Source organism: Carassius auratus, unplaced genomic scaffold, assembly GCF_003368295.1.
Source record: "Carassius auratus strain Wakin unplaced genomic scaffold, ASM336829v1 scaf_tig00214657, whole genome shotgun sequence".
Classification (NCBI taxonomy): Eukaryota; Metazoa; Chordata; class Actinopteri; order Cypriniformes; family Cyprinidae; genus Carassius; species Carassius auratus.
In genome coordinates this window covers 787,296-802,240 of record NW_020527754.1, presented here as the reverse complement: position 1 = coordinate 802,240, position 14,945 = coordinate 787,296, and the positions used below count along the sequence as shown (strand labels likewise).

General features: G+C 37.0%; 1 protein-coding gene across 2 annotated transcripts in view; it reads left to right on the top strand.

The window, feature by feature from the left end:
• LOC113092589 (kelch-like protein 29) overlaps positions 1 to 14,945 on the top strand; it is a 247,263-nt gene that overhangs the window by 114,274 nt on the left and 118,044 nt on the right. For both annotated transcript variants that reach the window (XM_026258237.1, XM_026258238.1), the window contains 2 exons: positions 9,478 to 9,625; positions 14,116 to 14,634. In XM_026258237.1, the coding sequence (XP_026114022.1) occupies positions 9,478 to 9,625; positions 14,116 to 14,634 (667 nt within the window). The remainder of the gene's footprint in view (positions 1 to 9,477; positions 9,626 to 14,115; positions 14,635 to 14,945) is intronic.

Below are 14,945 nucleotides of genomic sequence, written 5' to 3'. Positions count from 1 at the left end.
AACAGGACCAAATCAGTTTTATCAATTTGTTTTTAAAAGTTGCATGTATGAAAACATCCTAGCAAACATTAAAAACATTGTAACAACCACATAGCAATGTACTCGTAACCACTCAAACACCTTAGCAACACCCTGGTAACCACACAGAACACATCCAAGCATTGTGGTAGTAAGTTTATACACTCACAGTAACATTTTACAGTAAATGAAAAGGTTTGGGAAGCACCGATACTAAATTTGTTAGCCGATATTGATTATTCTGAATTATATTTGCCGATAACTACACCAATAGTTTAGTTTTCTTAAGGAGAAAAAAATATCTCCCAACTTATGCTGTAATTCTATTATATTCAAAGATTTTTTGACAACAATCAAACTCATTTTATTTATATATAACTCCATTGCATATGTAACTCATGAGTTGTCTTCATGATATTCAAATAGTCATATATAATTAACAGTAAATAAGCTCCATCTGGTGTTTTTTATAGCTAACTAATTAACTGTGAACACTGGATAAGGTTTCTGCGGTAAATGCAACGTTAAGCGACATATTCACAAGCTTCTTTTTTTAATGTTTTTCTTTTGTTGAAATGCTTATTGAGAAGATCCTGTGTTATCAACTTTTCGTCCATGTTCTATTACTGTATATAATCAACTCTGACCATCAGCTGTTTTTAAACAATCAGCTAGTGCAGATAATTGTTTTTATTGGCCAATACTGATTATTAGCCGATACATTTTTTGTATGTTGTAAATGTGCAGGAAGGCTTTTGTATTTGGTTGTGATGGGAGATGATGCAACAGTGCTGGTAACGGAGTGTAGAGCAGCTTTTTAATGTTCTAATGTCAACTAACTTATACTGGTAAGAATGAGAGTGATTAACATTTTATTACTGCCCTGCTGCTGACCTGGCACCCTCTTTCTGTCTAAATCACACTTTAATTCACTCAAGTGTTTTTTTTCTCTCTCTACCTCCCTCTCCTTCTCTTCTCGGCTCTGGTACACACACACACACACTCTCTCTCTCTCTCTGCATTCCTACATGTCAGTCATATAACATGTTCTCAAACAGCATGTTCATGCCAGCAGGAGCAGATGTTTCCTGCATGCCTGGTCCTGCCGGTCCCAACTGAGTCTCTCGTCCACCTCTCTGTGGACCGGCCCACCTCTCCTCCAGCTCTCTCTGTTTCCCAGGAATAATCACTCCTTTCATGGTCTGCTGTGAATGAGGAGTCATATATGGGAGAGAGACGGACTGCAGGAGATCAACAGATATTAACACGCTGTATGCATAACATGTTTAGATGGCGTCCTGGCCAAGGGTTGTTATATTCCTGGAGAGAGCGATCCATTAGCATTCCCATTCGTCTCCATGGCAGGTACCAGGCAGCCCTAGACGTACATGACCTGAATGCTGCCAGCTTTGGTTCATGGCCGTGTTTTTTGAGCCTGTAAAATGCCAAATGACAGATCTCTCTATGTAAGAACTTTATTTTTATATATATATATTTATATATTATACAATACATACATATTTATATTTAGTATTTTATATACACAGCATGTGTGTATGTTTGTGTGTATATACCGTAGTCAAATAAACGCCGGGCCTCTTATAGTGGCAGGGGCGTGGTCAACACGGACAAATAAAGGCTGGTCTTAAATAAAGGCCGGGGAAAATTTGTGCAGCTGAGCCAGATAACGAAAGTACATGCCCACAGCCGGAGCGTTTCTCGTTCTCGAGTCAAGAACCGGTTGCATCGGTTTTCGGATCACCAGTACAGTACAACCAAGAACCGTTTCTGTCGGACGCGTCCGATTCGAGAACCGAGGAGCTGATGATACTGCGCATGCATGATTCAACGTGAAGCAGACTGACACACAGAGCATCTGAACTGAACTGATTCTTTTGGTGATTGATTCTGAACTGATTCTGTGCTAATGTTATGATCTCTGTCCACTGGAATGGTATCGCTTTTAATTTAAAACGGGTTATTTAAAACAATTACTTCTCAAACAGATGGAATTAGAAATAAAGGCCTATTATATTATATTTATATGTACCCAAATAAAATAAGCCAGTTGGTGCATTAGACCAGGGGCTCATCTCCTGTTTCCAAAATGCATCACAAAGTGCTTGAGAAAACTGTAAACTAATTCCAAATTGCACAAGGTGCAAATGCCTTTTTCCCACATAATCCATCTGCAGTGTGTATGCGTTTCATATTTTTTTTACGCAACCATGTTAACAGATTCCAGCGTTCACGTCAGTGTGTTTCAGGAGCGTTGTGTCTGCAGCAGTGCAGTGATCGTTTACGTACCGAGTAGCGGACTGCAAACGAGTCCTGTGTGAAAGCACATCTAGTCCGTGCTGCTTAAGCACCTCATACGAAACGCACACGGACTGCATACGCACTGCAGACGGAGTAACGTTATGTGTGAAACAGGCGTCTGAGTCTTGTCAAGGTTTCCATTCGGAAGCTTCTTAAAAAAAAAATCCCTCTAGGCATACACACAGGTTCGAAGACTCGTTCTCGCCTTCGTCTATGGTTCTCGCCCCCTACAGTGCAATTCGGCTAGGTATACATCCGTGCTAAAATATCAAGGTGAAAGTCATCATAGCTTGCTTAGTATAGATCCAGCTCCCAACCCAACTTTGAGAATAGATTAACGACGATATTTTTTTTATCGCCCGATAAGAGTCTCACGTTAACGCCGATAACGGCTCACCACTAATATATATATAAATAAAATAAATAAAAATAATATATTCCCTTTTCATTATAATTTTAGTAAACAAAAAATATAATTTTATTGTTGTTTGTTTTTTATTCATTTTTAAATGTCTATATAAGTTGTATAATTTACAAATAAATTATAATTAAAAAAATATTTATAACAGAAATTGTAAACAATTATAATTTTATGTCACTTTTTTCTTCTTTTTTTGTTTCAGTTTAAGTTTAAATAAATTAAATTAAGAAGTATTGCCTAGCCAACTAGCTCAGGGAATTATCAATTTTATTTTGGTTAATTGTTTTATTTCAAGTAATGAACATGTTTGTGGTTAGCTGTACAGTTTCTTTGACATTTTGTGGGTTATTTCTATTTCTATCAGTAGGAATCCCTGCGATGGGGGGTTTCCCATGCATATTTTGTTCTCATTAAAGTTGGTCACATGAATTTTCCACGCTGACCATCTTCTGTGTGAGCAGTGCTTTATACATCACTACACTACTGAGAATGGAAAACGGACCGTTTCCCCAACAAAATTTCATCTAGATTTCCTGAATGTGACCGTACTTTTACCCAACAATAAATATGAAAAAATACAGTTCATGTGCTTTATATGAAGATTTGATAGAATAAGATTTTGTCAGAATAAGCTTGACAAGTGAACGTGACTATGCTGATTAATGTCAGGCTCTGTTAGAGAATGATTGTAGGGTAGATGCTGTCAGGTAGCTCATTGTGCTCACTGCCCTTTAAAACAAACAGTAGCTCTGCTTGCGGATAAACTTAAGGGTTCTTCAAGTGCTCGACGTTGCTATTCATCCTGGCTTTCGTTTGATCAAGAGTCCTTAGGTTACCCAAGGCAGTAGAACAATAGAGGCGTAAAGAAGCCCTCAGGCCCCCCGCTGGACAAAGGGCCATTGTCTGCCGTCCTCCTGCCGTTGATGTGTGGTGTGCTTTGGTGCGGTGGACAGGACGGTGGAGTGGAAGGATCTCCACAGCCCCTCTGTTTATCTGAAAAAAAGTATTCTTCATGTCGGCTGGCATGCGTGGAGAGCCTCGCCGTAACACGAGAGCTTTGCAGGACGCACAGAATCAGGGGGTTTGTGAAGAGGATATTGAATTGCTTTCATTATTCCATTGAACACTAAAAGAAGCTCTTTGTTGTGATGTGAGAACATGATAGGCTTGCAATGGCCAGTTTCGTCAATTATGCTGGAAACTATGCACCACGCATGCTCAAACTAAAACGTTTTTTTTTTTATTATTATTTATTTTAATTTTTTAAATATTATTTGACTCTGAGTTTTACCACTCAAACAAGCTTTCAACAACATCCCACAGCAATGAACTGGACATAGTAGAAAGTAGATCGAAAATGATTATGTTGGCTGTAATATATAGCAAAGCTGTTACCCATATCTATTCATATTAAATAATGTGATTAAAATTATATATTAGAATGACTGCAAATCATAAATGATGCAAATGCTTATCATAGCTGTTTAAAAGGGGGGGGGGACTATTTTGAGAGTGATTGCGGTAACATTAGTGCAATGTTTCAGTAACATTCACTGTAAGAGCATTGGCACATTTATTTAAATAGATTAAACTTTTTCAAAGAATAACCTTTATTTTCCTTACTCGGTGTGTGTGTTTGTGTGTGTGTGTGTGCATAGTTTACGAATAATCTTTTTTTAAAGAATTGTTACTATGACCTGACTGAAAGATATCATTTGAAGAATATTTCAGTATTTACTTATATTTATAATATATACATACGTGTGTGTGTGTGTGTGTGTGTGTGTGTGTGTCTATATATATACATATATACATTGCTGTTTGTTTCTTTATACCTTTTATATTTATTATTATCCAAGATTTCTGATCCTCCACTGGTTGTTAGTGAATAAGATACTGGGTTTGAGATGAAATAGTGTACATTGTTTCGTTCCTTTATTCCTTCAAACTCAAATAGAAGCTCTTTGTTGTGATGTGAAAACATGATCAGCTTGCAGTGGTGAATTTCCTCAATTATACTGTAAACTACACCATTGCTTTTCTAGTATTTTCTGGTTTTGTTTGACAAATGAATGCATGTGTCTTTCAGCTAAGCGTACTGTATGTAGAGCGGTCTGAAGGGTGCAGGATTACTGTATGCACGCTGGCCTGCTAGAGAGAGAGAGCTCGTTCACTGCCGTGCTGTACAGGAAGCGGGTAACCATGGTGATATTTACCTCAGCTCCATGCTTGGCTGCAGCGCTCTCAGATAACGTCCTGTTGGAATCGTTTCGGACCAATCTGGCTCCTTCCAGAGTAGAATGCGTCCCCCGAACCTCATTTGTGCACTGAATGAGGAAAATCATAGTGATTACATTATTCAAATGGTAGACCGATTGACCTGTTATAAGTGCCATACAGTCAGGCGACCTACTCATGTATTAAAAATGACATTTAAGAGATTACATTGTAGAAGTTGTGGTCTTTGTAATGCGCAGCAGTGAATATGTTTAATGGAGGAAACTCTTGAGTGATGTTACACCATTAGCCTGATGAAAAATGATTTGTATAGCGTTCATTTTTATCTGAGAGCATCTTTGCTTGCATATGACTTCACTGAGAATGAATTGACCCGTCACTAAAGTCCTTTCCCTGTGGTTTCTGTTGCAAACTCAGACAAGCTTTACAGAACTTCCTATAGCAATGAATTGGAGGGTTCAAATATATTTTTATTTTATTATTTAATTTAATTTAATTTTGTTTAGTTTTATTTTATTTTTACAGAACAACCCTTATAAATAAATAAGATTAATTAATATTTGGTGGGGACTGGGAGGTTATTTATTCACTTAAAACTACTAAATATATTTATAATTTATTAAATCACAAGTAATTTATTTATCTGTCAATTTGTCAATTCATTCATTTATTCCTATGGTACTGTGTTTATTCAGAATTATTTATTCACTAAAAACTGCTAATTATATTTTTAATTCATTAAATTAAAATTTATTATTAAGTAATAAATGTATTTATTTATTTATTTATTATTATCTTAATGAATTAATTAACTCAATAATTCATGCATTCATTTCTACGTACCTACAGTATGTGTTTATTATTAATATTCAAGCATTCTAATCTCTATTGGTAGGTGAATAGTGAATAGTGACTGAGAGGTTTTTGCAGTGGAATAGCATGCATTGAACTGTTTAGTGAGCTGGGTCTGTGTTGTTTGTCTTGCATCATGAGTGTGTCGTGTGCTCACTGTGTCCTTCACTCCCCGTGGAATAGCAAGACAGTCCTCCCTGTAACTGGATGCTCACTGCAGAAAGATCCCAGGCCACAGCCGACTCCAAACGTTCAACTTCTTTGTGCTGAAGAGCATGAGCACATTCATTTATTTATTCATTTATTTTTGGTTGCTTGGTTTTGCACAGGACACATGTGCGTGCACACACACACACACACACTATCCCAGGCTGTTTTCTGTTGAGTCAGGGAAGCCATCTGCCACACAGCGATAATGGACCGCCAGGGACGCAGGGCCTGGTAGAACCAGAGATGAATTAAAACAGCGAGAAAATAGTGAATGCTTGGCTATGCTCAAGTCTTACCACGTTTTACAGTGTCTGTCGTCACTGATGTCAGCAGATGCCGTAAAAAGTCCGAAACGTGCATTTTATGTGTTTCTCACCAGGATTGTGGGAAAATTTGATATGCAATATTGTGTTTTGATACAATCGTTCTTATAAAAATCTAAGCCCGATGAAGATTTAACATTTCGTGAGAGATGGTCACAGGAAATGCATAGGATGAACAGGGCAAAAAACAAACAAAGAAAAAGCGAGAGGTGACAGAGAAATATTAGGCTACGTTTCGAGCAGCGTGTTGCTATCATGAAACAAGGTAACTATCGGTCAATTTAAGGCATAAATCAATCCTGTCTCAAGACATGCTGGACAGCAACAGCATTGTTTAGTCTCCGGCCTTTTTATGTCTTCAGTTTTTTTTTTTTTTTTTGTGGTTTTGTGAACTAGGACAAAGTTGAGGTAGGTGGGCTTCAAAAGTCTGGAGGGACAGAAAGTTTAATAGGTTCTTTTTTATCTTCCTGGATCTCTCCACTGGGAGTTTTTGAAGAGTTTTGGGTTATTGCTTAGAGTTAGTGCGTCTCTACATGCTTCTGCCAAATTTGTGGTTTAAAGATACCAGAGCTATGCCATATGGTGTTATCTTGCTTTCCAGCGTTTTTATTTTATTATTTAAAAATTATAATAATATAGTTTTCATTATTTATTTGTTTTATTTTATTAAATTCAATGTGGCAAATTAGGTGCAGATTTATTTGTTTGTTTGTTTTTAGCATAGGAGCAAGAAAACCAGAGGAGACATTGCTAAATGCCTAAACTTTTTTATATTTGAGTTAACCTCGGGACGTCTAATTAAATACCAGCTATTTTTAGATTTTAAAAATAATAAAAAATGTAAAATATAATTTTATTAATTTAAACGGTTGTAACTGGTTAATTATGTCCTTTGTATTGATTGATTGATTGATTTATGAAAGTAATTATGTATGTATTATATATTTGTTTATATCAACCATGATATCGACATCATACAAACCAAAATGTATTTTAATTTTTAATAATTCCGTTGTGTGTCAATTGCCTTTTTTTTTTTGTAGTTTTTATTTGCTTAAATACATCATGTAGATTTTGTTACTTATTATTTTTAGTTATTTTAATACATCAAGTAAAACTAAATTAAAACTAGAAAAGATGCCTTGGCGACTATATTATCTTCTTTGAAGTAGAAACTTTTTCAATTGTAGTTTCAGTTTTGGTTAGCTATTATAACCCTGATTCCTTCATATATAAAAAACTTAGTTTTTCCAGTTCTGTGGCTTATTTTGTTCCAGAACTCAAGAATTTGTGTGGTTTTGAAATGTAATGATCAAACTCCAAAAGTTTTTACAGCAGCTGTTAAGCTGAAAGCACACGCTCCCTCGGTTTGTGGACACTTACCGTCTGGAGGTCGCTCCTTTGCATCTGCACACACACCAGTCATGATGAGATGTTTCGTTTGTTGATGATGTCAACGTGCAGCGTAACCTCACAACAAATTGGCTTTGGGCCGAGGTGACCGAGATGCATGATGGGTAAATTGATGAAGTAAAGCGCAGGTCAGGGAGGATAATGGAACAGAGGAAAACTCGCAGGCCGGAGCAGAGGCTTGATGACGAGGTCTTTTCCATTAACTCAGGGGTTTTGGGAGCAGGGTGAGGTTGCGATGCAGGGTTAACTCGTCTCTCTGAAACCCGCTTCACTCATCTGTCTGGATCACACCACTGTTTGACTCCGAATCTCAACTCAATAAAAGTTGAGCAAAGAAAAGCAAGTGAAGCAACTTCCTTTGCTCTTATTAATCTGAGTCTGAATGTCGTTCCCTTTTTTTCTTGTTTATTTTACAGGCTTTTTTTGAGCAGCTTCGTTCAGTCTTATTTAGCTGGCGCTTTCTGTGAATACAGTACACTTCAGTGCCTCGGTGCTTTATTAAAAACACAAATTCCTTGTTTTTCATTGTGCACTAAAGTTTGATTATTAATATTGTTATCCAAGCATTTAGGGTGAATATGCTTGTGTAATTGCTTGAAAACAACAACGTAATTTTTATTTTTTATTTATTTGTTTTATCATTATCTTATTTTATTTCAGTTGTGTTTTATATTTTGTATTTTATGAATTAACTGTGTAAGGTAAAATGTGAATAGCTAGAAAATGACAGCTTAATTTGGAGTAAATTGTGCATCAATTTTATTTTATTTATTTTATGAATTGGCTATTTAAGATTAATTGTGAATTGTTTGAAAAATAATTAAACGTGCATCGATTTCATATATTGATTTAGTTATAGCTTATGAATTGACTTTGGAAAATGACATTTTTAAACTGTCCCAAATGTTTTTAACAGGGTTGCAAAAATGACTTGTAAAACATTTAATTAGACCTCCTGAAGTTGATTCAAATATAAAAACATTCCGCAATTACGCTGTTTGATGAAGCCATTGAATCTTTCTAATCTTTTTGGGCTGGGTTTAAATCTCATTTTATGGTACACTGTATATGAAGGAACTTTAGTGAAGGCATTTAGTAACTGTCTCCACGACACTCTTCTGCTAAATAATGAATCCAATCCTAGTATATAACATGAGTACTTCTAAGAACTTGAGAAATACTGATTATAAGAGCCGGACTCCCTCACAATGTGTAATTAGAGCCTCATAATTCCAGCCGTGCAGAAAACGCAGAGGAAATCACAAAAACAGGAAGCAGTTCTAAAAGCAGGAAACCTGACATAAACACACATAAGTGTAATTTACATATTTTAATTACTGTTATTGAAATTTATATTATAGGGTAGAATATTACTTTGTTATTGTAAATAGAAAGTAATCCGAATCTGGAATTGGTATAAAGTAAAATTTAATTTGTAACCTCGTAAAATGAGCCATTAAATCCAGGGTTTATGAACCCATTTTGGAAGCTGCAGTAAATTGCTCTGCTTTTTCTAATTTATTTAGCATTTTCTTTTTGTGTTGTTGTGTTTTAAGGTGGCTTCACATGTCCATTCTTTTGTTTTTTGTGATTGGGTGAAAATTCCCACTGATAGAAGCTGTTCATATGAGCTGTTTTGTGTGCTATAGTCTGATCTCAATCATATGTATTGTGTCTTTGCAGGCGGCGGGTCTTTCTCCCGGTGAGACGCAGACTCCGAGTCTCCTGTTGGCTCCTGGAGTGAGATGGGGCCAGACCCCCATCAACCAGTCCACCCCGTGGGAGACCGACGAGCCTCCCACCAAGCAGCACAGAGAGAGCGACACCACAGGTACATCAACCTCCCTCTTCATCTGTTCCTCATTACAGATGAGGACAACAGACAGGAAACAGTAGGTTTCCTTTGGATGAGCTTACAATGTTGTATTCCTCTTTTGAAAGTAAATTTGGATGCAGGCTGCAGCTATATGAATGAATTAAATCATAAACAGTGTTTTAAAACAAATAGATTTGATTTTACTCAACCAGTTAACGGTCAACATCACACTATAAAATGAAATAAATAGAAATAAGATATTTTCCCTCATAATAATACTTACATTAAAAAAGACAATTGAGAACTTTTTATTTTTTTTTTATTTTTACAATAACAATATTGTGAAACATACCTAAAAAAAAAAAAAAAAAAAATACATATATATATATATATATATATATATATATATATATATATATATATATATATATATATATATATATATATATATATATATATATATATATATAGTGAAGATTAAAAAAGTCTTTATAATTATCATTATTATTGAAGATATTCAATACAATAAATAATACGACATGCATAAAACTACTTTCAATAATATAAAAAAAAATTTTGTGGAAACTTTTGTACAACTGTCAAAAAAACATCAACAACAATAATAATAATAATAATAATTATTATTATTATTATTATTTCAGATAAATAAATAATTTTAAAAATAAAAAACTTCAATGTGGACAACTCTGTATTTATATTTATATTGTATATTTTATACACTTATTATCCCAAGCGACTAATCATTAAACCACATCATAATCATGTCTTAGTTTTTGGTTGCAGATTGTGGAAGAGATGTGTCTTTAAATGGAATGGAATGTGCTCTTGACCAATCCAGGATTAAACAGGTCTCAGATTCATGAAATGACCATAGAGACGTGCACCTAGTTATGACGTTTCCCTGCTCAAATGAGCTTACATGGGCTCGTTCGTCTTGAGTTTTGGAATTCATCATGGTGTAGCATCAAACACAAAAAATGGAGGCATAATGAGGGGTCGACTACAGTAATGCACTTTACACTGACGCTTCCTGAATGATCTGTTAATAAAGACAGACTGCTGGCCTGACTAGCCTCTCCTGAGTGATTATACGTGCGCAATTGGACATCGCTGTTGAGGAGGACAGTTGTGTTTTGTACGGGCTTCTCTCAAGCCCCCTGGGGCCTCCACAGGGGCCCCCCGCTGATGCGTTTAAGCAGGAACCGAAGTCTCACAGAGGGAGGGAGCGTTAGCATTGTGTTTCGCTCTACAGAGACACGCTTCCAGCACCTTCCTCAGAAACACAAAGTGAGATGTCACTCAACTTCCCCTCATTCGACAGCACTCGGTGTAATATGACATATCTGGAGCCCAGATCTGCGTCCCATTAGCTCAGAGACAAAAAAGCAACATAACGACTCTGCGGGCATTAATTAATCATGACGGTTAGCAGTGTGCAGTGAGGAAGTCATTTCGGAAAAACTTTTTCCCAAACTTTCACAAACAATTGACTCTCGCATGATGCTGATTTGCACTTTAATTTAAATTAATAAAAAAAAAAAACCTTGCAGTAATTAGTGGCTGATTTAACTTGAGAAAAAAAGAGATCTAGACTTTTCGGAAAGGACTAAGGACTCTTATGAAACAACTATTTTATCCCCTGCACATTGTAATTATATGAGCAATCAGCGCTAGGATCCATACTGCTAATTTCATTAGCTTTTCAGCACTGAAGCAAGGGCTATAATTGAGTTTCATTCTTATTTATTTATTTCTTTAATAATCTAATGATAGATTTTTCATCAAAAGACTTGATTGCGGTGCACAAATCTGCAGAAAACGCTCAAATGCTCTGGGAATTACATTTTTGGTTAATAGCACTTTTGTGTCTAATAGACTAGGAAATATTGGACTTTCTTTTGTTAGCGTGTCCGTGGCAGTTGAAATTGAGTGCAGCTATCCTTTAGTTTGTTCTGAATTATGCACGCACATCATTCAGGCTGCGGTGAATCTATTCCCGCTAGTATATTTCTGTCTCTTCAGACTAAAGTGCGGTGAAGGCCAGTGTAATGATTAATGTTTTTTAATCTTTTCCCCGCCTGGTGTATTTTGTGTTATGGACCATCATTGTTGAGGAGCTATTTTTGCAGCACAGCAGGAAGGGCATTGGGCCACAAGAGCACATATTCATGAGATAAATCTGCCATGTTGCATTGTGGGTAAACTGTACGGTAAACCGTAGCAATCTAGTTTCCATCCTGTGACCTCATGCTTAAAAAGAATCAATCTGAGACTGAAAAGTATAGTTAAAAATCTAAATTGTGTCATTATTTACTCATCATTAAGTCATTCCAAAGCCATAGATGCTCTCTGTAGAACACAAAAGAGATATTTTGAAGAATTTGTCAGTGGTTTTTGACCATACAATGAATGCCAATGGGGTCCATGTTTGTTTGGGCCCCAACGTTCTTCAAAATATCTTCTATTTTGCAGAAGAAAATTAGTTTTGGAACGCCACAAGGATGAAGTTCACTTAGGGTTCAGAATCAAATCTTTAAAGGAGCACTCCACTTTTTCTGAAAATGGGCTCATTTTCCAACTCCCCAGAGTTAAACAGTTGAGTTTTACCATTTTCAAATCCTTTCAGCCGATCTCTTGTAGCTTAACTTAGCATAGATCATTGAATCTGATTATACCGTTAACATCTGACTCAAAAATTACCATAGAGTTTCGATATTGTTCCTATTTAAAACTTGAGTGTTATGTTGCTACATCGGGTACAAAGACCGAAGGAAAATGTAAAGTTGCGATTTTTCTAGGCTTAGCCTTAGCTAAGCTTAATGAGTTACCGCCAGAAATGTAGATCGGCTGAATGGATCCGAAAACAGTAAAACTCAACTGTTTTACTCTAGGGGAGTTGGAAAATGAGCCTATTTTTAAAAAAGTGGATTGTTTCTTTAACGCCCAACCTAAAGATACCAAACATAGGCATAAGGATACAGCCACAACCTGAACAGCTTTTGTGACGTATATTTTCTTCTGAACTTACCAAAAATCTAGAACAATGCTTTGTGCTGGACTGAATTTGCTTGTTTTATGTATACATGTGGTATTTTTACCCACTTATAACTCACAAAGACCTTATAAAATCCTTTAAAATTCCTCTGTTGCACACTTGCAGATCTTCTGCAAGGAAAAAGCAGCTCTGAAGTTTGTACCAAACGATGATAGGAAACACAGATGCAACATGCATCTTTTACACCTTCATGAACAGTGGGTATAGAAAATAATCACCCCTTCAAATAATCACATTTTGTTGCTTTGCAGCCTGAAATAAAGACGGATATGGTTTTTGTTTTATCCAGCTGTTTTTACTCAGTGCAACATCCAAGTGAAAGATATAACACCAAGATATATATATATATATATATATATAAAACTGAATCACAGATATAAAGGGGGTTGATTCTTTTCTATATCCACTGTAAATCAAATCCTCTGTCAGAGGAGGTTTTCTCTGGTGTGTAAGCACCCATAGGATCTGCTATCATAACTCTGTCTGCCTTTGCAATTATAGTGATTGTGAAGAGATGAATATAAACAGTAAGAGCATGTTTTTGCTTCTTGTGTATGTGTTTTAACCTTGGTGCATTACTTCATTGCTGAATGACTCTGATGTGACCCTCAAAAGATGAATAATGCATAAAGAAATAAATATTTTCCATTGGATGCCCTTGTCACAGTGGAAAATGCAGTTGTTATGAGTAAATCCCACATCAAGAACCAAACCCTTGTTCTGGGTTGACTCAAGCACTACCAGGTCACAGCTGGAAAATGAGAAAATCTGAGAAGAATTAGACCTACATGTGCCTCTGAAGAATTGATATCACATTATGAGACCATCTGTACTTTAACTCTGCTCTCTTCTTGACAAATGGAGAAAAAATATTATGACTCATTTCTTTTCTACAGTCAGATGCGGTTTAAATGTCAGTGTCTGCTAATAGCTTCTACTGTACCTCTGAATAGCAATAGCAAATAGTTAACTGCTGTGACTTTACCTGCTGATTACTTAAAAACATGGTTGGTGGTGACTAATGGGTTAAAGTCAAAAATATATCAAAATTGACCACATTTGTTTTATTAATAGACTACTCTTCAAAAGTTAGGGGTTGGTATTTATGCTCACCGAGGCTGCATTTATTTGATCACAAATACAGAAGAAACAGTAATATTGTGGAATGTTACAATTTAAAATTACTGTTTTGAATTGCAATATATTTTCAAATGTAATCCATTCCTTTGATGCAAAGCTGAATTTTCAGCATCTTTACCCCAGTCTTCAGTGTCTGATGATCTGTCGGAAATATTTTATTGTGCTGATTTGCTGCTCAAGAAAATGTTTTGTTATTATCAGTGCAGGTGTGCTGCTAAATATTGTTGTGAGGAAAAAAAAAAAAAATGTGATGTTGGTTGTCCTTGACTTGGTTTTTCGTGCTCCTCAGGGCCCCCATGGGTGCCTCCAGTGGTGGCAGCCAGTCAGCCCAGCCTACTGGCCCATTCATATGGGATGCCTCAGCCGCCCGCCTACAGCCAAGGAGTGTCCGTCCAGTCTCCAATCATCGGTGTAACCCCGGCCATCCAGGCGGCCATCCCACCACACCATCCACTCATGTCTGCCCACTTCCAACTTCCTCCCCTCTCTTCCCAACCGCCAGGCAGCCTGGTCCTAAACCTACAGAACCAGTCACCCTATGCCACCAGCCAACCTCCAATCACCCCTTCACCCCTAACGACGGCCGGACAGGTAGTTCACCCTGCCCCTCAGAGCGTGGTGGGAAACGGTCACATGACACATGCGCTCATACAGCCACCCGCTTTGCCTTCCGCCGCGCTGCCGCTAACGAACGGGCAGGCGACCACTCAGCTGGCCTCAGCCAATCAGGAAAGTCCGAACAGGCTTCAAATGCTCCGTACAGTCGGAATGGGGAAGTACGAGTTCACAGACCCGAGTCATCCGAAAGGTAAGCGCTTCTCGCGGCTTGTGCGTTTGCGACTAATGAACATGCCCAATATATCTTTTCCAGGGATTTGCGTTTGATGCCGGCAAGAAAATTGACCACAAAAGTGCTGACGAGACATTGTTAAAATCTCCTGCGTAATAACCAGCGGTGTAAAAGCATCTCCAAGGTCGTGGATTCAGTCCTGAAACAACTGTCACATAAGCAGACCTACCTCTTGCAAACTTTTATGCCAGTTCCTGATAGAGTCTCCTGCTGTGAATTCTTGGTGGTTTTCAAGGCTGTAAATCATTGTTTGTACAAGATAACCTTGG